General features: G+C 46.2%; 1 protein-coding gene across 5 annotated transcripts in view; it reads left to right on the top strand.

Moving 5' to 3' along the window:
• Positions 1-25,789, top strand: part of DCDC1 (doublecortin domain containing 1) — a 341,410-nt gene that overhangs the window by 12,962 nt on the left and 302,659 nt on the right. For all 5 annotated transcript variants that reach the window (XR_014465436.1, XM_083164256.1, XM_083164255.1 and 2 more), the window contains exon 5: positions 2,202-2,364. Coding sequence is in view for 4 of the 5 variants with exons in the window: in XM_083164256.1 (XP_083020382.1) it covers positions 2,202-2,364 (163 nt within the window). In the remaining variant the exon portion in view is untranslated. The remainder of the gene's footprint in view (positions 1-2,201; positions 2,365-25,789) is intronic.

The following is a 25,789-nucleotide window of genomic DNA, read 5'->3' as shown; positions in this document are numbered from 1 at the left end:
TTATCTGGCAGTGTCAGGTAATACGCAGGCGTGGCCAGGTGTGTGAGGGGAAGTCATGTGATGTTAGCTCCGCCCCCGATCAGCCTGATTCTATCACAGCTGCTGAGTAAGTCCTGGGCTACGCACACACTGCACACACTGGGAAATCATTACATGGGGAGTGGATGGCAAATGGATTTGCAGCTAATCGCAGGCCCGTGATATTTCCACAAGCTGTTCTAAGCAAATCGCAAGCTTACACTGGGCGGGATTTCACTCGGGCGGGGGGGCGGCGTATACTGTACCTGATTGCAGGGCACCAAAAATCATGAAATTTAAAAGCCAAAATGTATCTCACTGAAACTTAATGGAGACATCTAAGACAACAGCAGAAAGTCTGGGTCATGGATTTTTGTCTGGATTTTGTGGCTAAAGGAATCTGCCACTAAAGCAGAATGCAACGACATTCATTTCTTATGGGCTATAGGGGGTTATTCTAGTTGATTCGAAGCCTTGCAGGTCCACCAAACCCCGCCTTGCTGCCGCCACCCATTCGCAAGCAGGGAACACAGTAACATCCATTCACAGGCCAGGGGGATCCACCCACATCTTCCGATTGGTCGCCGACCATCGAAAGATTTGTAAGGTGCACGCATATCTAAGGCTGCTCTGAGCGACCATACATATGCGTGCACGCTGGGAAGGAAATGGGCGGGCAGCTGACATCCGCGTCGTGGCCTCATTAGCATGTGGACGTCCAGCGACCATGAAACGCTGCCACATGCCCCTCTCCGCCCCCAAAACGCTGTCCTGGGCGCGTGCACTCTGCAAAAAGTCTGTTCGCCATGGGTGCACGCACCTTACGTATACACAAGCGCAGAAATGCGCACATCGCAACCATCAGACCCCATCGGTCCATAGTTCAACACAGATAATAGAATTAGTAAGCAGCAGTCAAATAACTGAATGGATTTATTTCGAATTAAAAGCAGACTCCCTACACTGGTGCCGGGGTTCATCGATGTATTATTAGGAATTACTTGGCACTCAAAGGGTTAAAAACAGATCCTTGCTGGTCTCTGTAGTGTTGTCCCTGCAAGTATTATACTAAAAAGGGGGTTGGTTATGTCATTCCTGAAGTAAGATAGGGCAATACCACTGTGCATTTCTGGCAGATATATAATTGTTGGTAAGTATATATTGTATACAGATAACATTCTAGGGTCAGTATGTGGAGTGGACATAAATGTCCAAAAATAGCCAGATTAAAAAACTGTTCCTATGATGAGAATCTAAATATCGCCTTGGTGTGATCATAAACAAAAGAACCAACAAATAGGAAATTAGTTTGGTAAAAAAAAACAAACATATAAAAAAAAAAACTAGTTGTAATAAAAGGAGAAAATATGAGAAAAATAAATATTGAATGCATATTATTATTATTGATGATGATGACGACAAAACTATACATTATAATATTAATAATGTATATAATGTATTGAAGCGTATTTCATAATATATGTTATATTTATAAAAGGTGACCTAAAATATCTACCAAATCCAAATTATATATATCATTTATGTATATGTGTGTGTGTATGTATGTATGTATGTATATGTATATATATATATATATATATATATATATATATATATATATATATATATATATATATATATATAATATAACAGAAGAGATGGTAACTCTGCTCCAACATAAGTAGATGCCAAAGATAAGTAAATATAAAGTAGAGACATGTTCGGTGCTCCAAATGAAGACTGAGATACCAATGTGTCTATTGATGCTTACAGAATTACAGCTATAACAGAAGCAATGGTTCAAGCCCTCTGTCTATATCTATATCCACACAGAAACGTGTGTGCATATATTACATTCAACTGTGCTGTATAATATAGATTGTATTTTTAATAATATGATAAATGTGTTTGTGTATACATATATTACATGCTATCTTTTATATACCGGTCATTCATACCCTAAATATGAGCCATTATTAGGTTGACGTGTGTTTATAATATTAATAAATGACGCCACCTTTGTTTACATCTTAAACATAATAAATTCAATATGTGTTACACTGCTGGAGCCAAAAGGGGTTAATGGACTAGATTTTCCAGTCCTGAACCTTTTCATTTATCGTCACTATATGACTAAAATCTCACTCCATCCATGGCTGAACTTACCTTTATATCTGCTGCAGCTGCTGGAGAGATGTACGGTGAAGCTGAGACTAAACGCGGCTGCCCGACGCGTGTTTCTGTCCGACGGTACCGAGGCTTACGAACCTAAAGACATACCCCACGACGCTGATATTTATATCTCCACCGGAGAGCCTTTCACAGATCCTCTGAAAAATATTAAAGGTACGAGAAAGAAGGAAGGGAAGCAAGAAAGCGTATGGCTTTAGGGTATACAATTAAGAATGATTTCACTGTCTTTTGCTTGGTTTAACAAAACTAATGTTTACTCATTTACAGCTCAGTAAGAGTATAATGTGCCTAATGAAAGACAAATCTACTGACAGCCGCGTTTAGTGCCCTTCATTAGCATCGGTGCTTAATTTAATATAGATCTCGGTAGACATTAGGGAGCCTGCAGGAGGTTAAATGGTGAAAAAAATATAAGAAATTAAATCACAGATTATTGAATTTCCTGTTTAGTTTCAGTGACACCTAGCAGACACAACCCATTAGACACGCAATACCAAGCACAGAAACGTCTCAAAGTAAGGTAATTAATGTATTAACTTATGAGGAAAAAATGATTAAAACCTAAAATCTAACTTTCTAATATCAACACCAAAAAAGCCCTCGGCAGCATCGTATTTTAATTGCGTTTCAAGCACCTGGTAGAGTTATGTAGTTAGCCCATTTCATTATAATAATTACCGATCAGAGTTTTATTGTCATTTTCATTTCGGTGTAAAAGCACAAAACAAAATCATTTTAGTGAGCGGTGATTATGAATGATGAATGATAAAATATTCAGCGAAGAAAAAATGACCAGTTTTGTTTAAAAATGATCAAGTATATATCATCAAACACAGTGAACACTGTTACGTTAATAATATTTATTAATCATATAATCCTTCTTGGAGACTAAAATGACACTGCGAGATGTTACCTATTTTCCCAGAACTAATGTTTTCAGGGCACTTATCGCTATAATGTTGGGGTTTGTCCGCTTCTCCATTCATTGGTCGTTTGGAAGTCTCAGCGGGTACAGGCAGGAACGCTGTTCCTGAACCTCTCCTTAACTACGACCTTATCAGCAACAGCCTTGAGATAAACTATATTTTAAAGAAGATAAGTTTCATTTAAAAGTCTAGTTTGAATGTCTTCCTTTCTAAAAAGTATTTACACACATATCTAATACAAATGATAGTATTTAGTGTGTGTGTGTCACCTGTTTCACGCTAAACTTTTTAGCCAAGTAGATGATGGCTGCCTGACCTACGCAATCCCCCGTTGGATGACAGAGTACAAAAACATACAAAACAGTTGTAGGATGGCGCCTCGTATGGTGGTCTTATAATTAGACCTACAAAGCCTTAGATGTTATTTCCTAGAAACGTGAATCGGAAGTTCATAAAAAGTACACGTTTATTAAAAAGTATCTTTTTCAGATATCTGTTGTGATGATCCAGACAATGTTGTTATTCGCTTTAATACTTGTACATGTAGAATTAGCAAACAGAAGTAACAACGCGTTTCGCCAACTCGTTTCGCCTCTTGCGCGAACACATATTAAAAACTTAATTGTGATCCTTATTGAAAAAATGTACTTCATAATCATGTTGTCAGAACATTTATATAAGCTTACAGTCATTATGTCATAACACGTATAATACACGAAACATAGAACATAATATGGTTGTATTTGTAGTGTCTGTCGTGACTGGCAGTTAGGACTTACAATGGGAAGTCACTGGCAATAAAAAGTAAAGCCAGTTCAGCAATGGACTGCATCTGGACACTGAGCAGGGTGGTGGATTTTACAAGGGGGGGGTCATGCAATATTACAATGTCAGCATCGGGAATCACACCACATATATGATAAATGAGAAGTGATCTCATGATGGACGGTTCCAGTTTGCGAGTGACCCACAATTGTGCAAAAATAAAGTATAGTAGCAGAGTCAAAGAGAGATGGTCGCTCCGGCGAGAGAGGAACAAAAGACAAACAGATCATTAAATATTTATTTTAGAGGAACGTTATGCCATAGAGCATCCTGCAGTAGGTGCAGAGTATCGTTGTATTGGGTGAGGTGAAAACTAATATGCATTTCCAGGGGTGGATTGGGACTCAAATCCTGCCCAGGATTGCGCGTCTGGGGGGGGGGGGTGTGTTAGCAGTATGTAATGCGCACCGGTGGGGGGGGGGGGGCGGGGGCGGCTCACCTCTCACCTGCTGCTGCTTCCTTTTTCTGCTGGCCGGGCGGAGGGGGAACTGGAGCTGGGAGGCGCTGTGCGCGCATGTATGGCAGCCCTCCTGTGGCCATTTTGGATTTGGGCAAAGTGCTACTGCCGCTACCCGCGGCCCAGCCAGCCCAGGGGGAGCGCGGCCTGCCCCTTTTTAATGAGTTTTGGGCCGGCCCACCGGGAAATGGCCGGGTTTGCCGGTGGGCCAATCCGCCCCTGTGCATTTCTTCATATTATTAAACAGAGTCAATATTCCTTTCCTATAACTCAGGATGATTCTGTCCGTACTGCCAACTTTGTGAGTTTTGTTGATCATTAACTATTTGTATTGTTTGATAACTATTTGTGGTATCACAAGTGCGAGCTTCTGCACTGCTCAGAGTACAGTGAGTAAGGAGTATGGCGTCTGTGTGTGATGTTAATTTGAGTTTGCATAAACACAATAGATCTCGCTTTACCTGTCACTTCCAAACCCATCAGAATGATATAATGCTTGTACTCATGGATCTAATTGAATTATTATTTTCTTGCATAGCTAGAAAACACCCTGTATAATCTGCATTATTTTTCCATGTGGTTGATTTATTGGCTGTGAGTAAGTGACAAATGTTCCCCTATTGTCTGCTCTGTTTCTTCTAATGACATTTAAAGGGCTGCAAAACATACAATGCAATGTGCTGTGGGCACTACGAGTAGCACTTTCATATATTAACAGACCAAGGGGGTTATTCTAGTTCACTCTTTCTGACAAATTCCTTCTTAGATGGACAAAACCATGTGCACTGCAGGTGGGGTAGATGTTACTTGTGCAGAGAGAATTAGATTTGGGTGGGGTTTTACTTCAAAGTGAGATCTATATTGCAGTGTAAAAATAAAGCAGTCCGTATTTTCCCTGCACAGAAATAAAATAACTCACCCAAATCTACTTCTCTCTGCACATTTTACATCTCCCCCCCCCCCTGCAGTGCACATGGTTTTGTCCATCTAAGAAGGAATTTGACAGAAAGAGTGAACTAGAATAACCCCCCTAGTCTATAGGGTCTATTACATATAAATTCACCTGTGCAATAGTGTAGGTGTATTTATTTGTTTATCGCAGATTACAGTGGTGATATGGCAACATATGAGGTTCTGTGGCATCTTGCAGGAAAATAAAATACTTTGTCACTGTGACATCTGCCCAAGAGCTATACAGAGTGGTGAGAGTTAATAGGAGCCTCCAGTCTGCTACACTGAGCATGTGCAGTGAGAGATACGGGAGGTCCACAGACTGCTACACTGAGCATGTGCGGTAAGAGTTAATGGGGGCCTCCAGTCTGCTACACTGAGCATGTGCAGTGAGAGATACAGGAGGTCCACAGACTGCTACACTGAGCATGTGCGGTGAGAGTTAATGGGGGCCTCCAGTCTGCTACACTGAGCATGTGCAGTGAGAGATACAGGAGGTCCACAGACTGCTACACTGAGCATGTGCGGTGAGAGATACGGGAGGTCCACAGACTGCTACACTGAGCATGTGTGGTGAGAGTTAATGGGGGCCTCCAGTCTGCTACACTGAGCATGTGCAGTGAGAGATACAGGAGGTCCACAGACTGCTACACTGAGCATGTGCGGTGAGAGATACGGGAGGTCCACACACTGCTACACTGAGCATGTGCGGTGACAGTTACTGGAGGTCCACAGTGTGCTACATGGAGCATGTGCGGTGAGAGATACGGGAGGTCCACAGACTGCTACACTGAGCATGTGTGGTGAGAGATACGGGAGGTCCACAGACTGCTACACTGAGCATGTGCGGTGAGAGTTACTGGAGGTCCCCAGACTGCTACACTGAGCATGTGCGGTGAGAGTTACTGGAGGTCCAGAGTGTGCTACACTGAGCATGTGCGGTGAGAGATACCGGAGGTCCCCAGTGTGCTACACTGAGCATGTGCGGTGAGAGATACGGGAGGTCCACAGACTGTTACACTGAGCATGTGCGGTGAGAGTTACTGGAGGTCCACAGTCTGCTACACTGATCATGTGCGGTGAGAGTTGCTTCAGCACAACACTGTCTGTAAACATCCTTGATTGGCCCAGCCAGAGCGCAGACTTGAATCTGATTGGACATCTCTGGAGAGATCAGAAAATGGCCGCGTACCAACGTTTCCCATCCAACCTGATGGAGCTTGAGAGGTGCTGCGAAGAGGAACGGGCAAAACTGGCCACAGATAGTGTGCCAAGCTTGTGTCATCATATTCAAAAAGACTTGAGGCTATAATATCTGCCAAAGGTGCATCAACAAAGTATTGAGCAAAGGCTGTAAATACTTACGTACTGTACATGTGTGCGCTCAGGTTTTTTATTTTTAATAAATTAGCAAAAATCTCCCAAAGCTTTTTTCACGTTGTCATTATGGGGTATTGGGGGTCATTCTGCTTGATGATGTTTTTACCTGTGTATGCGCAGGTCTAGGCTCTCTTGGCGAACAGACTCACCGACTTATATAGTCGCCGGACCGTTCGCACAGAGCAGTGCGGGCGGGGGGTGGTGGGCGTTCCCATGGGATTGTGAACGGGACATTTGAGGGGATGTGTCTCAGGGGCACATGCCCTTGCATGGTTGCAAGGGGATACAGTGGCGGAAGGGGGGGAAGCAATTTGACGGGCGACGGATCTCGCAGCCTACAGAGTCAACAAGAATCAAGGGCATTGTGTGTAGTATTTTGAGGGGAAAAAATGAATTTATTCCATTTTGATATAAGGCTGTAACAAAATGTGGAAAAAGTGAAGTGCTGTGAATACTTTCTGGCTGCACTGTACCCTTTAAGCCAGTACCAGGCATCTGACGTGGATTTCAGCTATAAAACTTATACAGCATTGCGGGTCCCTTCATTTGTATGCTGGTCATTAGCAAGATTTCATTGGTTGATAGCAGGTTCCGCCCAAGAGACGGATTTTCGGTGCCGCTATATCTGGCCCTGCGTGTGCTCACGCTTTAAATGGTAACGCTGTCCCCCATGTGCAAATATTTGTTATTGCTTCCAGCTAAGAAAAACACATGTAATCTCCATAAAATAATTTGCTGTCTGTTTCTCGTGCTGCCTCCGCCATGCATAGTGTATGTATTCTGTGTCTTATTTCTAGATGTTCTTCTGATGTTGTCAGTTTCGTTGTAGTATTAATGCCAGAGACAGTTGTACACATCGTACTTATGAAATATGAGATATGAAATAACATGAATAAACTTATACCATGTGAGCCATGAACAGTCTAAAATGAATTTAACCTTTTGCTTAAATTTTAGATTTTAAAAGTGACAAACAACAATTTTGTGACTATAGATGGCTGTAAGACAGGAATAGCTGTCACCATTGTATAGAGATAATATTTAGCTACATATTACATTCTCGGTATGGTGTTACTGCTCGGCTGAGCTCATGTACTGATACAGGTCAGAAAGTCTCATTTACTAAATGGAGAAAATATGCAGACAGGCAGCTAATTATATGTTACAGAAATCTGTTCATCTCTCTACCTAGCTGTATAGTATAGACAGAAACATTCTGCTTTTGGGTGAGGTTCTGTAAAAAACCGTGTTGTGTAGCCAGAAGTAAATAGACCACTGCTACACCAGTTACGTTAGCCGCTACTTAACTGCTGTGTAAGGCGAGGAAGTACCCCACCCTCCTGTGTTCACGCCACCATCTACTACCTTTAGAAAAGTTGTGGCGAGTGGAGCGCATGCCACCGAGCCCGAAGCGTGCCCGTGAGGGCACTGGCGTAACTATAGCACCGCAGCCCCCGCGCGGGGGGGCGCTGTGCATATGGGGGCGCCGGGGGCTGCGGTGCTATTGTTACACCTCCCCCCAATCCCCCGCAGGCTTACCTATTTCGCTGGTCCCGGCGGCTCCGTTCTTCTGCTGAGGACCACCACAAAATGGCCGACCCCATATAGCACACTGTTCTCTGAAACTGTCTGCTGTATGGGGGCGGCCATTTTGTGATGGTCCTCAGCAGAAGAACGGAGCCGCCGGGACCAGCGTGAAAGGTAAGGCTGCGGGGGATTGGGGGGGTTTGAATGGGCGGTGGGGGGCGCCCAAAACGTAGCTACGCGAGGGGACAATGGTGCTACATAAATTCCGTGGCGTAAGCGGTGGCCGCAAAGATGAGGAAGTACCGTGAATAGTTCTAAAAGTTATAAAAAAGCATCAAGATCGACATGCATTGGGTCAAACACTGAGTTCGACTGGGCTTAGGTTGACACCTGAAATAGGCCGACACGGTTTTAAGGTGGACTTAAGCATCAGGTTGACAATGGGAAGTTCGACATGAGTTTTTCTCATGTTTTTGTCCCAAATGTTGACATAGTCAACTTGGACACCGTCAAAGTTTACCGCGTACCCTTTCATGGCTGGGCATTACACTGCTCACCCCCAGACCTCCCTTCCCGTAGGAAACAGCCCGGCGAGAGAGAACATCAGAGAAAGGGGACGAATTCGACCCATAGTTTCCTCCCACAATCCAAAAATATACTGGTAGGTCAATTGGCTACCAACAAAAATGAACCCTAGAATGTCTGTGTGTGCGTGTACATGTGGTAGGGAATATAGATTGTAAGCTCCACTGGGGCAGGGACTGATTGAATGCTCAAATATCCTCTGTACAGCGCTGTGGAATATGTGTGCTATATAATAACTGGTAATAATATTCTCTGTACAGCGCTGCGGAATATGTGTGCGCTATATAATAACCGGTAATAATATTCTCTGTACAGTGCTGCGGAATATGTGTGCGCTATATAATAACTGGTAATAATAGTCTCTGTACAGCGCTGTGGAATATGTGTGCGCTATATAATAACTGGTAATAATAGTCTCTGTACAGCGCTGTGGAATATGTGTGCGCTATATAATAACTGGTAATAATAGTCTCTGTACAGCGCTGTGGAATATGTGTGCGCTATATAATAACTGGTAATAATAGTCTCTGTACAGCGCTGTGGAATATGTGTGCGCTATATAATAACTGGTAATAATATTCTCTGTACAGCGCTGCGGAATATGTGTGCGTTATATAATAACTGGTAATAATAGTCTCTGTACAGCGCTGCGGAATATGTGTGCGCTAAATAAATAACTGGTAATAATATTCTCTGTACAGCGCTGCGGAATATGTGTGCGCTATATAATAACTGGTAATAATAGTCTCTGTACAGCGCTGCGGAATATGTGTGCGCTATATAATAACTGGTAATAATAGTCTCTGTACAGCGCTGTGGAATATGTGTGCGCTATATAAATAACTGGTAATAATATTCTCTGTACAGCGCTGCGGAATATGTGTGCGCTATATAATAACTGGTAATATTGTCTGTACAGCACTGTGGAATATGTGTGCGCTATATAAATAACTGGTAATAATATTCTCTGTACAGCGCTGCGGAATATGTGTGCGCTATATAATAACTGGTAATAATAGTCTCTGTACAGCGCTGCGGAATATGTGTGCGCTATATAATAACTGGTAATAATATTCTCTGTACAGCGCTGCGCAATATGTGTGCACTATATAAATAACTGGTAATAATATTCTCTGTACAGCGCTGCGGAATATGTGTGCGCTATATAATAACTGGTAATATTGTCTGTACAGCACTGTGGAATATGTGTGCGCTATATAAATAACTGGTAATAATATTCTCTGTACAGCGCTGCGGAATATGTGTGCGCTATATAATAACTGGTAATATTGTCTGTACAGCACTGTGGAATATGTGTGCGCTATATCAATAACTGGTAATAATATTCTCTGTACAGCGCTGCGGAATATGTGTGCACTATATAATAACTGGTAATATTGTCTGTACAGCACTGTGGAATATGTGTGCGCTATATAAATAACTGGTAATAATACGGGGGGGGGGGGGGGAGCCGGTTTTGGATGCCTCTCTCGCATCTACAATGGCATTGGAGCAAATGCAGATATTACTGGGTATGCTTGGTACTAGGCACGATAGACCTCTAATCAGAAGCGTACGACTCTGAATCAGTCCCTTATAGTTTAAAATAGATCAAATAGAACGTATGCCCTACTCATGGGAAATGTAAGAACTAAAAACGTAAATGCTGCAAAGGGATTTTAATAAAGCTAGTCCTATATTGGAATACATGTCTGTGCATGGTCGTGACCCAAAAATATTACGGGTACTAGGATGTTGGACAGGTTTAAGCACAACTAATTTATTATACAATTATTTATGTATCTTCATCATAGGGAACTGGGATGGATCGGGTTTTCCTCCAGCTACATAATGTTTGTTAGGTGTAATCATGGAGATTTCTAGTCTCTGCAGGGAGTCGGGGAGATTGCTGCTATTTCAGGGAGTCTCCCTAATGATTAGGGAGTCTTGCCGCCTTTATCTAACGTTCTCAGTCTTTCCAGAGCTGAGTTGCAGGTGGTCAGCGTGAGGTTGGTATAATGTAAAGCATGGCATTTTGTCTCTGTGCCCTGGTTTTTGGGAATACCATAATTTTATGAATTAAACTATGGGGTATACTGTATTAACAAAGCGTGGCATTTAAAACAACAGATTGTCTGCATCCCTTAATAAGCCCACATCTACATATGAGTAATTAGTAGTGTTAGTAATTAGCCGATCTCACCCCAATGGGCAAACAAGGTACTATCCAGGAGATTCAGAATAAGATGGAGAAGAAGGAGGTATACCTTTGTGTCACCATGTATCGTGCTGCCACGTCTGAGTAATTGCACCTTTGTTTATATATCTGATTCCGAGACAGACTGGTAGGTGTCTTCTTGTCATCAGTGTTCCTATATTGAAGCAGATTGCTGCAGTTATCTAAGACAGGGGTCAGCGAGCGGCAAGAAAACAATTGTACAAATAGATATTTTCCTTCTGTCATTATCTGAATTAAGGCTTTTTTCCTCGTAGCTAAATCTGCTAATAAATGTGTAATGTCATTTTTGTGTTATGAATTGCAAAAGGAATAAATAAGGGTGTAATCGTACCTGACACATCACAGAGGGGCAGGCTACGTCCCGACTGATTACATTATTTGGATACATTGGATACTGATCAGTCAATGGTATATTCTATATTGCCGGGTTTTGCAGTGTTTTCACAGGGAAGTTGTCTTGTGTCATCGCTGCCTAGCCCCGCCATGTCAGTGGTGTCATTAGGGGGGTGCGGACTGCAGAGCTGCTCGCTATTTTGCTGTCATTCCATTGGCTGGTGTCACCAACCAATAGTGATGGATTATGCATGCATCATACGCAATGTACCAGGAGAGGCGTGCATCGTGCTCAGCTGCTCTTGGAGCATATTGAGAATAGGAAATGACACACTGTAAAAATGTCATACCTGGGGGTGTGGCTTTAAAGACATGAAGCCACACCTTCTTTTGTACAAGCTAGGCCACAGTGGGTGATGCTGACCCATGCGGAACAACGCACAACCCATTGGGGCTGATCTGTCACACACAAAGCAAGATCAGTCAGACGCCGTCTTCTCTTCTCCATACGCACTCACACACACACACCCACACACCCACAGATTTTCTTACACACTCATACCCCTTTCATGCTGCTTTCACATTGCATTCTTAAATGGGACTTTAAAACGGGTCTGAGCCTTAAGGCCTTCCACATTGCAGGTGAAAACCGTTTTAAAAAGCATTTAATACCATTCACACATTCAACCCGTTTAACCCCCAAGGGACACGTTCCAAGCAATAGAAATAGAGCCGTTCACACTGCCAAGAAAACGGCTCTAAAAGGAGTAGGACCCTGCTTTTGAACCGTTTAACAAATACCGGTATTTGTTAAACGGTTAAAGTACCCTGGAGCATTCACACTGCAGCTCTACCCGTTTAAAACGGCAAAAAACCACCGGCAACTTACTGTTTAAGAGCTGCAGTGTGAGAGCTTTATTTCTATGGCTTGGAACATGTCCCTTGGGCGTTAAACGGGTTGAATGTGTGAATGGTATTAAATGCTTTTTATAATGGTTTACACCTGCAATGTGAAAGGTCTTAAGGCTCAGACCCGTTTTAAAGTCCCGTTTAAGAATAGCGGGTCTTACCCGTTTCTGCGGTGTGAAAGCAGCATCATGTGACACTCACAAGTCAGGGCTGTTGAGGGTGCTCGCATTGTTGCCACGCCAAAACACCCAGTATCATGCAAGGACCGATCCATCCCAGTTCCATATGACAAAGACACATAAATTATTTTATAGTGTCGATGCTTAATAAATTATTTGCGCTTATACCACAATCCTAGTACCCATAACCATAGAAACATATAAACATAGAATTTGACGGCAGAAAACTAGATGGGCCAGAACCACTTGGCCCATCTAGTCTGCCCATTTTTGGGTCGCGACCACGCACTGACATATATTCCAATATAGGACGAGCTTTTGGCAAGTTTTTGTATTTTATTAAAATCCTTTGCAGCATTTCCTTTTTAGTTTATCCATTTCCCAGGAGTAGTGCATACGCTCTAGGTACTGATTCGGAGTCGTACACTTCTGAGTGCGTGCCTAGTGCCAAGCATACGCAGTAATATCTGCACTTGCTCCAGTGTCATTCCGGATGTGAGAGATTAATCCAAATCCGGCATTATTCCCTGTACACATTACTCAGAATTATTATTAATTCTGAGTTATTTATATAGCACACACAGATTCCGCAGCGCTGTACAGAGAATAGTTGAACAATCACATCAGTCCCTGCCCCAGTGGAGCTCACACTCTATATTCCCTACCACATGTACCGCACACACAGACCTACTAGGGTTAATTTTGTTGGGAGCCAATTAACCTACCAGTATATTTTTGGATTGTGGGAGGAAAATGGAGTACCCGGAGGAAACCCACTCAAGCATGGGGATAATATACAAACTCCGCACAGTTAGGGCCATGGTGGGAATTGAACCCATGACCTCAGTGCTATGAGGCAGTAATACAACGTCCATGCTGACGGTGTAATGGATTCACATGGAACTTTAGTAATTCTATTTTCCATGTTCAGTAATTCTACCATAACACTATTCCTTACAAATGAGTTACTATATCTCTATTATATATATAGTCCTATTGTGAGCACATTTATACAATACCTTGCACCTGCAGACAAGCACATAGCATTCCCACATGTGGATTCCTCTTGTACTAACAATTACTCAGGTGCAGACAACTATTTGAAGAATCCACATTTCGCACCCTGAAGAAGCTCCGTTTCTGTCTGTCTGTCACAGACAAACTCACAAAGCCATCGCTTGCCAGAGGGGACAACAGTTTGCAGCATCCAGCATAATTTGTTGCTACATACTCTTGTAGCCAGATGGTTAGGATTTTCTGCAAATGAATCCTAAATGATTGCATCGTGCTGCGCACGCTACCATATTTCACTTAAATCTAAGCCCCGGATATTTATCTGCACATCACATTTGCCAGCAGTTACTGAATAAAATGGCGTGATTAGGCTCCCAGCCCTGGTATTCCTTCTCTCCGCTGGTTACGTTTCCCTGTACTCAGCACATCACAAGCCTACAGGGCACATACACTTTTATCGTCTTATGGCGATTCTGTACACTTGGCTGGACATTAAAATGGATATCAAAATTCATCAAGCAAATTTCCCGCACTCAGTGTCTCTGCTTGTATCTGTCCTTGTCTCGTAGCCTTTTCCACATTGCCGCTCCGAGCCAGGGGAAGACATTATATGTAATGCCTCGTCCTGTTTGGCTGCGCTTCCCAGTGATTTACACGGCTGCTCTTTGCGTACCAAAACATTGGCACGGGCTGCTGGAAATTTCACACCCTCCCTTGCTGGATCAGCAGCTTAACCTACCAAAATCTGGTGTTGTGCAACGGTTTTGACTGCTAATCAATCTTTTTGTTGCTCGACAGTTGTTACGGGGACATAGACTAGAGGAAGTGGCAGATGTGTCCTGTCTTTTGAGAGAAAGGGGATGTAGGTGTGCCGGGAACAGGTGACAAGTCGTGCATGGCGGAGGCAGTGCCTTTCCCGGGAGTGAGCAGATTCAGCCGTGGTGTTAGCGTCGTCACGCATGGTTCCGTTTGTCAAGTGATCGAAAAACTAAGCCGATGTCCCTAAAGCTTTCTCTATGCAACAGCTACGATCCAATGTAGAGTGGGAACTATATATATAGATACATGGTTAATATACATGTCCTATTTCACGCTATTAAAAGCAGGAGAAACATTATAATAGGAAATTGTAATTAACTCTAATATATAATGTTGAAATAAAAAAAAAAACAAGGAGGATGTCATTGAACAGGAGTAATAGGCCTGTTTCAGATCTGTCCGCTAATGTTAGAATTTGCAGTGGACAGACTGCGAGGAGAAAGCCTCCGCTCAGACAGAAAGAGTAAATGCCCCTTGCAAAGAAAATTGGGAATGGATCGCTAATAGCAATCCACTACCAAATATATACACAATCCCCGAAACATAGGGCCTGATTCTGGTTCATTCGAAAAAACTAATTCTCTCTCTTATGGACAAAAAACATGCTGCACTGCAGGTGGGGCAGATGTAACATGTGCAGAGAGTTAGATTTGGGGGAGTTATTTTGTTTCTGTGCAGAGTAAATACTGGCTGCCTTATTTTTACACTGCAATATAGATTTCAGTTTGAAGTATAAATCGCACCCAAATCTAACTCTCCCTGCACATGTTACATCTGCCCCACCTGCAGTGCACATGGTTTTGTCCATTAGATGGTTGGCGCCCCTCGTAGAGGAGGTGTGGCCTAGCACAGCGACCCCCATTTCCGTCACACCTGGGGGCGTGCTCATCGCTTTCCAAGAGCAGCTGTACTGAATAAATGCCGTGCAGCAGAGATGATCAAAGGCTCACCCGGTGGCGTTACTATAGTGTTGCAGACCCTGCAGTGGCTTGGGGGAGACAGGGCCGCGAGGTCTGCGGGGAGCAGCAAGAACAAAAGCACTGCTGCTCGAACAGCTGATATGAGTCAGGGACGCGGTGGAAGTGCCCACATTCCTGATTCCTCCCACTGTACCCAGTGTACCCGCTCGCTTGCTTCCTGGGTGCTGATGAAGGGAGCAGCGCACACAGCACATGCGAGCAGCGAATAAGCCTCTCTCCCTGCTTGCCTAGCCGCCAGTGATGGAGATATAGGTGTGTAATGCAGCAATGGTGGCATATGGAGGTAATGCAGCAATATAGGTATGTGGGGAGAGGCAACAATAGAGGTATACTGGGGAGAGGCAACAATAGAGGTATACTGGGGTGAGGCAGGAATAGAGGTATACTGAGATGAGGCAGCAATAGAGGTATACTGGGGAGAGGCAGGAATAGAGGTATACTGGGGAGAGGCAGGAATAGAGGTATACTGGGGTGGCAGCAATGGAGGTATACTAGGGAGAGGCAGCAATAGAGGTATACTGGGGAGAGGCAGGAGTAGAGGTATACTGGGGAGAGGCAGGAATAGAGGTATACTGGGGAGAGGCAGGAATAGAGGTATACTGGGGAGAGGCAGGAATAGAGGTATACTGGGGAGAGGCAGGAATATAGGTATACTGGGGTGAGGCAGCAATGGAGGTATACTGGGGTGAGGCAGCAATAGAGGTATACTGGGGTGAGGCAGGAATAGAGGTATACTGGGGTGAGGCAGCAATAGAGGTATACTGGGGTGAGGCAGCAATAGAGGTATACTGGGGTGAGGCAGCAATAGAGGTATACTGGGGAGAGGCAGGAATAGAGGTATACTGGGGTGAGGCAGCAATAGAGGTATACTGGGGTGAGGCAGCAATAGAGGTATACTGGGGTGAGGCAGCAATAGAGGTATACTGGGGTGAGGCAGCAATAGAGGTATACTGGGGAGAGGCAGCAATAGAGGTATACTGGGGTGAGGCAGGAATAGAGGTATACTGGGGTGAGGCAGGAATAGAGGTATACTGGGGTGAGGCAGCAATAGAGGTATACTGGGGAGAGGCAGGAATAGAGGTATAGTGGGGTGAGGCAGCAATAGAGGTATACTGGGGTGAGGCAGCAATAGAGGTATACTGGGGAGAGGCAGGAATAGAGGTATACTGGGGTGAGGCAGCAATAGAGGTATACTGGGGTGAGGCAGCAATAGAGGTATACTGGGGAGAGGCAGCAATAGAGGTATACTGGGGTGAGGCAGGAATAGAGGTATACTGGGGTGAGGCAGGAATAGAGGTATACTGGGGTGAGGCAGCAATAGAGGTATACTGGGGAGAGGCAGGAATAGAGGTATACTGGGGTGAGGCAGCAATAGAGGTATACTGGGGTGAGGCAGCAATAGAGGTATACTGGGGAGAGGCAGGAATAGAGGTATACTGGGGAGAGGCAGCAATAGAGGTATACTGGGGTGAGGCAGGAATAGAGGTATACTGGGGAGAGGCAGGAATAGAGGTATACTGGGGTGAGGCAGCAATAGAGGTATACTGGGGAGAGGCAGGAATAGAGGTATACTGGGGTGAGGCAGCAATAGAGGTATACTGGGGTAAGGCAGCAATAGAGGTATACTGGGGAGAGGCAGGAATAGAGGTATACTGGGGAGAGGCAGCAATAGAGGTATACTGGGGTGAGGCAGGAATAGAGGTATACTGGGGTGAGTCAGGAATAGAGGTATACTGGGGAGAGGCAGGAATAGAGGTATACTGGGGTGAGGCAGCAATAGAGGTATACTGGGGAGAGGCAGGAATAGAGGTATACTGGGGAGAGGCAGGAATAGAGGTATACTGAGGAGAGGCAGCAATAGAGGTATACTGGGGAGAGGCAGCAATGGAGGTATACTGAGGAGAGGCAGCAATAGAGGTATACTGGGGAGAGGCAGCAATAGAGGTATACTGGGGAGAGGCAGCAATGGAGGGATATGGAGGCAAGGCAGCGACAGAGTTATGGGGAGCGAAGCAGCAATATGTGTCCTTTCATTCAGTGTCTGCAAGTTCTCAGTAGAGAATGTACATGACAGAGTATATGAGGGTCTGGAGAGGCCATTTATAATATTACTAGGTGATTCATCGCGCCCTACGGGCGCTCTTCACACCGTCGTAAGGGGCTGCGCCCCCTTAATTTGTGAACGTTTGTATATGAGAAATATGGTTAGAATTGTATGAAAGATGCCCTGTATTGCAACTTAGGTGTCCGCGAATCGCGGGAGGGGGGGTCGCGGAGGGTGCCGCGAATTGCAGGAGGGGGGGTCGCGGGGGGTGCCGCGAATTGCAGGAGGGGGGGTTGTAGGGGGGTGGATGCTGCGAATCGCGGGAGGGATTGCAGAGAATCGCGGGAGGGGGGTCGCGGGGTGGGTTGCCGCAAATCGCGGGAGGGGGGTTACGGGGGCGGGGGTTGCGGCGAATCATGGTAGGGGGGGTCGCGGGGTGTGTGCCGTGAATCACGGGAGGGGGGGTCACGGGGTGGGGTGCCGAGAATCGCGGGGGGGTGTGTGTGTGCCGTGAATCGCGGGAGTGGGGGGGGGGTGGGGGGGGGGTGTGACGCGAATCGCCACAAGAAAAAATCAACACAGAAAGGTCAACACATGTAAATGTTGACATAGGTGTGGCACTTCATTGGTGTCAATGTCGACACATGAGAATGAATATGAAAATATTCAAAAAATGAAAAAAAAAACTTCAAAAACTCATGTCAACCTTTTTCATTGTCGACCATAGCCATGTCAGTGTTTTCCATGTGCAATTTAATTCTGGAGCTGCCGCGAATCACGGGGGGTGCCGCGAATTGCGGGAGGTGGGGGGTGCCGCGAATCGCGGGAGGGGGGGTTGCGGGGGGGTGTGACGCGAATCGCCACAAGAAAAAATCAACACAGAATGGTCAACACATGTAAATGTTGACATAAGTGTGCCACTTCATTGGTGTCCATGTTGACACATGAGAATGAATAGGAAAACATTCAAAAAATGAAATAAATCTTCAAAAACTCATGTCAACCTTTTTCATTGTCGACCATAGCCGTGCCAGTGTTTTGCATGTGCCATTTAATCCTGGGGCTGCCGCGAATTGCGGGGGGTGCCGCGATTTGCGGGAGGGGGGGGGTTGCGGGGGGTGGGTGCCGCGAATCGCGGGAGAGCGGGGTTCATGGGGGTTCCGGTGGGGGGTTGCCGCGAATTGCGGGAGGGGGGGGGGGTCGTGGGGGGGTGCCGCGAATCGCCGGAGGGGGGGTTGCGGGGGGTGTGACGCGAATCGCCACAAGAAAAAAATCAACACAGAAAGGTCAACACATGTAAATGTTGACATAAGTGTGGCACTTCATTGGTGTCCATGTCGACACATGAGAATGAATATGAAAATATTCAAAAAATGACAAAAAACCTTCAAAAACTCATGTCAACCTTTTTCATTGTCGACCATAGCCATGTCAGTGTTTTCCATGTGCAATTTAATTCTGGAGCTGCCGCGAATCACGGGGGGTGCCGCGAATTGCGGGAGGGGGGGTCGCGGGGTTGGGTGCCGCGAATCGCGGGAGGGCGGGGTTCACAGGGGTTCCGGTGGGGGGTTGCCGCGAATTGCGGGAGGTGGGGGGTGCCGCGAATCGCGGGAGGGGGGGTTGCGGGGGGGTGTGACGCGAATCGCCACAAGAAAAAATCAACACAGAATGGTCAACACATGTAAATGTTGACATAAGTGTGCCACTTCATTGGTGTCCATGTTGACACATGACAATGAATATGAAAACATTCAAAAAATGAAATAAATCTTCAAAAACTCATGTCAACCTTTTTCATTGTCGACCATAGCCGTGCCAGTGTTTTGCATGTGCCATTTAATCCTGGGGCTGCCGCGAATTGCGGGGGGTGCCGCGATTTGCGGGAGGCGGGGGGTTGCGGGGGGTGGGTGCCGCGAATCGCGGGAGAGCGGGGTTCATGGGGGTTCCGGTGGGGGGTTTCCGCGAATTGCGGGAGGGGGGGGGTCGTGGGGGGGGGGGTGCCGGGGTGCCGCGAATCGCCGGAGGGGGGGTTGCGGGGGGTGTGACGCGAATCGCCACAAGAAAAAAATCAACACAGAAAGGTCAACACATGTAAATGTTGACATAAGTGTGGCACTTCATTGGTGTCCATGTCGACACATGAGAATAAATATGAAAATATTCAAAAAAATGACAAAAAACCTTCAAAAACTCATGTCAACCTTTTTCATTGTCGACCATAGCCATGTCAGTGTTTTCCATGTGCAATTTAATTCTGGAGCTGCCGCGAATCACGGGGGGGTGCCGCGAATTGCGGGAGGGGGGGGGGTCACGGGGGTGGGTGCCGCGAATCGCTGGAGGGCGGGGTTCACAGGGGTTCCGGTGGGGGGTTGCCGCGAATTGCGGGAGGTGGGGGGTCACGGGGGGTGCCGCGAATCGCGGGAGGGGGGGTTGCGGGGGGGTGTGACGCGAATCGCCACAAGAAAAAATCAACACAGAAAGGTCAACACATGTAAATGTTGACATAAGTGTGCCACTTCATTGGTGTCCATGTCGACACATGACAATGAATATGAAAAAATTTAAAAAATTAAAAATAAATCTTCAAAAACTCATGTCAACCTTTTTCATTGTCGACCATAGCCATGTCAGTGTTTTGCATGTGCCATTTAATCCTGGGGCTGCTGCCAATTGCGGGGGGGGGGTGCCGCGAATCGCGGGAGGGGGGTCGCAGGGGGGGTGCCGCCAATCGTGCAAGGGGGGGTCGCGGGGGGGTTCTTTTTGCCGCGAATCGCGGGAGGGAGGTCGTGGGGGGGGTTTTCCGCGAATCGGGGGGGGGTCACGGGGGAGGGTTTGCCGCGATTTGCGGGAGGGGGGGGTCGCGGGGTGGTGGTTATGCCGCGAATTGCGGGCGGGGTCGTGGGGGGGTTCTTTTTGCAGCGAATTGCGGGAGGGGGGGTCGCGGGGGTGTTTTTGCTGCGAATCGCGGTAGGGGGGGTCGCGGGGGAGCGGGTGTTTTTGCCGCGAATCGCGGGAGGGGGGGGGGGCGGTTTTGCCGCAAATCGCGGGAGGGGGGCGCTCACCTGGTGGCTGTGGAGTAGCAGTGCTGGGCAACATGGGAAGGCAGTGGGTGTCTGGCACTGTCTGTGGGCTCACTGGGCTGGTTCTCTGTCACATACCTCCCAACATGACCCTCTCCAGGAGGGACACAATGCTCTGTTTCTAGACTTCCCCTTAATGTATGATTGCCATCACCTGTTTTAAACAGGTTAATTTCTCAGAAAGGTGTTCAGCACAGATGAAGGCAATCACACATTAAGGAGGAAAGTCCAGGAACAGAGCGTTAGGGCTGTTTCACACAGTACGGTTCCTGCCGCACGGTGAAATCCCGTACGGCCAGGGAGCCGCGCCGCACTCAGAATTTTATAATGGCAGGGATGGCCACAGCCCGGCAGCCGTCCCTTCCAGTGGGGGGATCCGGCTGCAGCCGTGCGGCCGGGCCGTGGCCGTCCCGTGTGAATGGACACAATAGTGTCCATTCACAACTGCTGAGTGCGGCACGGCTCCCTGGCCGTACGGGATTTCACCGTGCGGCAGGAACCGTACTGTGTGAAACAGCCCTTATAGACACAGACACCCACTTTGAGTGACAGATGTAGCCAAATATATAGAAGATTATGTTCCATTACTACTAAGAAAGCAAATGACCTGCACCCTGGACTGTTATACATAGTGTGCCTACAGGGGTATTTGTGTCACAGAGAATGGGGTGGAGGGAGAAGAGAGAAGGTGAAGGGAGATGACACTAGCTGCACACCTCCACCATAGCCTGCCTGTGCCAGGACCAGCACTGGGCACCCAGAGACTGGCTCTATTATGTGAGAGAGAGAAGACAGTAACAGAACTGACATCAGGGCTGATGGTCAGTATATTGCATTGTGCAGATGGTAACTGCCATTTATATGCATCACGCCACAGTACTTACATGGGTTATTTTACAGGAAACCATTGCAAACATATATCATGTCCCCGTAGACTCATCCCTCTGTCTAAATATGGCCAGAGATCCTGCCAGAGGAAAAACCTCCACCCAGAACACTTTAGGCTACGTCTGCGCCAACCATTTGGGACTCCACTACAATGGCAGCCACTGCCAATCTCAGTGCCAGCTCTCAGCTGTCAGTCTCAGGCATAGACACAGCTGCCATGGTCAGGACGGATTCTATCACGTGACCTCACCCTCTTACCCCATGTCAGGTTATTTACCGCGCAGGTATCACACGTTACAGTATTCAGCCACAAAGACTGTGCAGGTATCTGTGTTACAGATGAACTCTGGTTTAAAGACCAGAATTGTGGGATCCTAGCTGGACAATGATGAGTAAATGAATAATGCAGCAGAGACCAATACAAATTAAATACATTGAGGGGTTTATTCTGGTTGATTCGCAAGGATGTGAATTCGCACTAAACCCCGCCTTGCGAATGGTGGCCTGGCGTAGTATGTGTTCGCACGCACTGGATGCGAATGGATGCTTTTACATAAACATCCATTTGTAGCCTGCGGGGGGGAATACCCACATCATTCGATTGGTCGCCGGCCATCAAATGATGTGGAAGGTACACGCACATCTAAGGTTGCCCAGAGCAGCCATAGATGTGCGTGTGCGCTCTGAAGGAAGTGGGCGGGCAGCTGACATCCGGTGATGGCAGCTACCACCCCTGGCACCACGTCACCGGGAGATTTCCATGGGAACGCCCAGCATTCTCATGGCAACGCCCACAAAATGCTGGACGTTCCCATGGGGGAGTCCCCAGGCCTGATGCCCCCCACGCCACGCCCCATGCCCCCCACGCCCACCGGACGCAATGTTGGGTGTGTGCATGCGCATTTAGCAAACATCGATCTCGCATGCGAGCGTACAGACCTGAATAAGGCCCTAAGTCCTATGGAGAACGCTATGCAGTGATTAAATTGACATAGACAAAATGCTGACAGTCAAAATATCGGCAGGACATAATGTTCATATGGCCATAATGTCGACATGCATTATGTCAGCATTTTATTTTAGCATCAGACTACAATTTGACGCCCGGCCGATTATCAGTTGACTGCACACATACACAAACGCATACGCTCGGCCATCCGCCAATAACATCCAGCATCTTTCTTACTTGCCAGCCATTGATTGACAGTAAGCCTCCGTTTGGGGCGGTAACTGACCGTTTACTGGGCGTGTCAGGGAAAACGCAGGCGTGTCCAGGCATCTTCAGCTTTGGCCTTCATCAGCCTGATTTTATCGCACCACACGTGTAAGTCCTGGATTACGCACAGACTGGGAAAAGCATCGATGGTCAGTGAGTTGCGAATGGATTTGCAGCAATTCGCCGATCTGCGATATTTTCGCATTTACTTTGCAGCCTTGCACGGGGCGGGATTCCAGGGCGGCAGCTATCGGATCGCAGGGCTCTGCAAATGAGCAGAAAACTGATCAGGTCTGAAAAACCCTCTAAAATCAATTCAAAACACTGTCGGCATGACAACTGTCGACATTCACGATGTCAACTGTATGACAATATTGATATTATGTCACTTTCGACATTGGAAATGTTGACATTGCACATAACGCATTGCACATAACGCACATGTTGACACTGAATGTTAACATTAGAAACTTGTTGACATTATGTTGTTGACATTCTTCATGTTGACATTTCATACACACCCTGCAGCTTGTATTGTACACTCTTATCAGCGCATATGTGGGGCCATGCAACTCTTTTCATCTATGTTTCACATGGGTCCTGATTCAGGTTGGCACAGTAAGCTGCGCACGTCAAAGTTTGAGACGCCACCGTCTGAACACCCGCCCGGGATTGAATGGCAAAAACCTCTCCAACGGAATCACCACTTATTGTTAGATATTGCTTTCGGATGGCCTTTTCTAGATGGTTGATCTAGAAATAAAAGTGCTAAAAGCTCCTAACGAACGAATGCCGCAACGACAGCGGCTGCGGTGAGCATCTGCTTGTGTGCGCTACATGCACTGTCCACATTCACATCATTTCCACATCGCTTTGACTGGCAAGAACAGTAATCCTGCTACATATTACTGCTGTAATCGGCTGCGGCATTTGTATCAACAAGGAACCACGTCTTCACTTTGCAGAGATCCGCAATGCTTTCTGCCATAACTCAATATTCACTAATGCTTATTACTGTAGTAGTAGTATATATAAATATTTGTGCAGGCATTTAATTTCCCTAAAAGTGCGCTTTACACATTGTCTTTCTCTATACGGCAGCGAGAAAGTGTGAGCTACATGTCACTTTTTGTTATGCTCATGTCCGTGTTTCCTAAACAACAGAAAGCGGGAGGGTCTGAATGCGCCAAGTTGGGTTGTCGCTTCAGTTGTTTTTTTATCACTTGTCAGTGTTTTCATCACATTTATTGTTTTGTGATTGCTTACAGCTAATTATCTTATATATGTTATTAGATCCGTGACAGCGGAATAATTTAACGGGGAAAAGCTACACAAATGATAAAGATGTCGTCTTTGTAGGTAAAGACTTGTGTAGCCGCTGAAGAGTATCTGCACTAAGGGAAAGATGTGCATATTAATACGGGGGATTCTAATGAGACCATTCCTAGGTGCGTTATACTGGAGGCAAGAATCCCCTTCTGTCCATCGTGACCAGAGCCGCCTTCCTTCCGGATGTTGTGAGAGTGAACAAGTGATGTTCTATTATTTCTTACCTCTTACACTATAGCATACAGGTCCAGGGGGACCCACACCACACACCTGGCACTCATATATACATAATTATCCCTGGAGGGTCCCTGGAAACAAGAGCGGGCGCCATGTTTCTGGAGACCTGTGCTTGGGCAGTAGGGCAGTCCAATTGCTGTCTGAGGGGAAGGAGCCCACACAGAACCTGCACACAAGCACTCTCCTCTCTCTCAGTACACTGTGCACATGTGCAAGCCGTTCGTGCGATTGACACCCTGCAGGCATTTGGGGGAGGTAACATAGAGTTTCCCCAGGAGTGTCCCAGAAAATGCAGATGTTCCCTGGCCATTGGGAGTTGCAGGGGAATGCCTGTGTTCTCCTTCCCATGGCCATCGCAGCGCTGAGTGAGTCTGTACTCTGTGTTGCGACAAGAGGGGAAAACCATTTGACGGTGAGTTATTTTTTAATGGTTTTCCACTCATGTACATGGCGATCGCATTCACTCCAAAATCTTGCAGCCCAATCAGGTCTGAATTACCCCCTTTGCCCTGCTCCAGAAATTGAGCTTTGTGGCAGCTGCCTGCTAGCACATAAACTTTGGATCCCAAATAAATCAGAGAACTCATGGGTCTTTTAATTGATTTACAGGGTTCTAACATCAGGACCTAATGTTGTACAGGCTTCTTTCATCAGGACCTAATGTTGTACAGGCTTCTTTCATCAGGACCTAATGTTGTACAGGCTTCTTTCATCAGGACCTAATGTTGTACATGCTACTTACATCAGAACCTAATGTTGTACACGCTTCTTACATCAGGACCTAAGGTTGTACAGGCTTCTTACATCAGGACCTATTGTTGTACAGGCTTCTGACGTCAGGGCACAATGTTGCACACGGTTCTCAGGATTCAGAAATGAGACAATGGAATGTTCACAAGGAGGAAAGAATTCGTTACAGGAAGCAGTGGCATTGGGCAGTTAGTAAAACATAAGCCCAATCTATTCATGCCATTCCCTACCCTACCATTTCCACACTGTCTACTTCTCTACCTACAAGATTTTAAATGGGAGGTGGAGCACCATCACAAAAGGCCACAGCAGGAACAACATTAACATTACATAGGATTTATATAGTGCCAGAATATTTGACAGCATTGTACTGAATAATGATAAACACATAGCATTCGCCAATAGTAACGTAAAGCTCTGCAAGCATCTGATATGGGGTTGAACACAAGTCAGCTGCAATAGCACCTACAGTGCATTCACAAAACGGAATGCATACAGTTCATTTGTTCGTATACAGAGGTTAAGAGGGAAGGAGAATCTGTCGGGCTAGGTGTGACTTCATTAGGCCACGCCCTTGCATGGTGTCTGCTAATACAGGGGCAGGGTCAATATTATGCAAACCTCACAGAATTGGATCATATTGTCCCACCCCCTCGTCATGGACCCTGGAAGTCATAAGCTTATGCTCCCCATCCTGGACATTTTGCTAGGAGGTGGGGGTATTGTGGGAGGACCCCTTTATTCTTCTGTGAGTTTGTAGGTCTATCTCATGTTCTGGGAGAGTAGGTAAGTATGATTGTAGATAAGTGCACTTACAGATGGAGCCTTCCTCAGCCAGACTTCTCTGGATAGCCATGGTGAGCCACGGCTCACCAAGGCATATTGTTCTCAGCTGCAATGCAATACATAG

Source organism: Crinia signifera, chromosome 11 (genome assembly GCF_055691185.1).
Source record: "Crinia signifera chromosome 11, ASM5569118v1, whole genome shotgun sequence".
Classification (NCBI taxonomy): domain Eukaryota; kingdom Metazoa; phylum Chordata; class Amphibia; order Anura; family Myobatrachidae; genus Crinia; species Crinia signifera.
The sequence above is the reverse complement of the archived record's forward strand: the minus strand, read 5'-3'. Positions and strand labels throughout refer to the sequence as shown.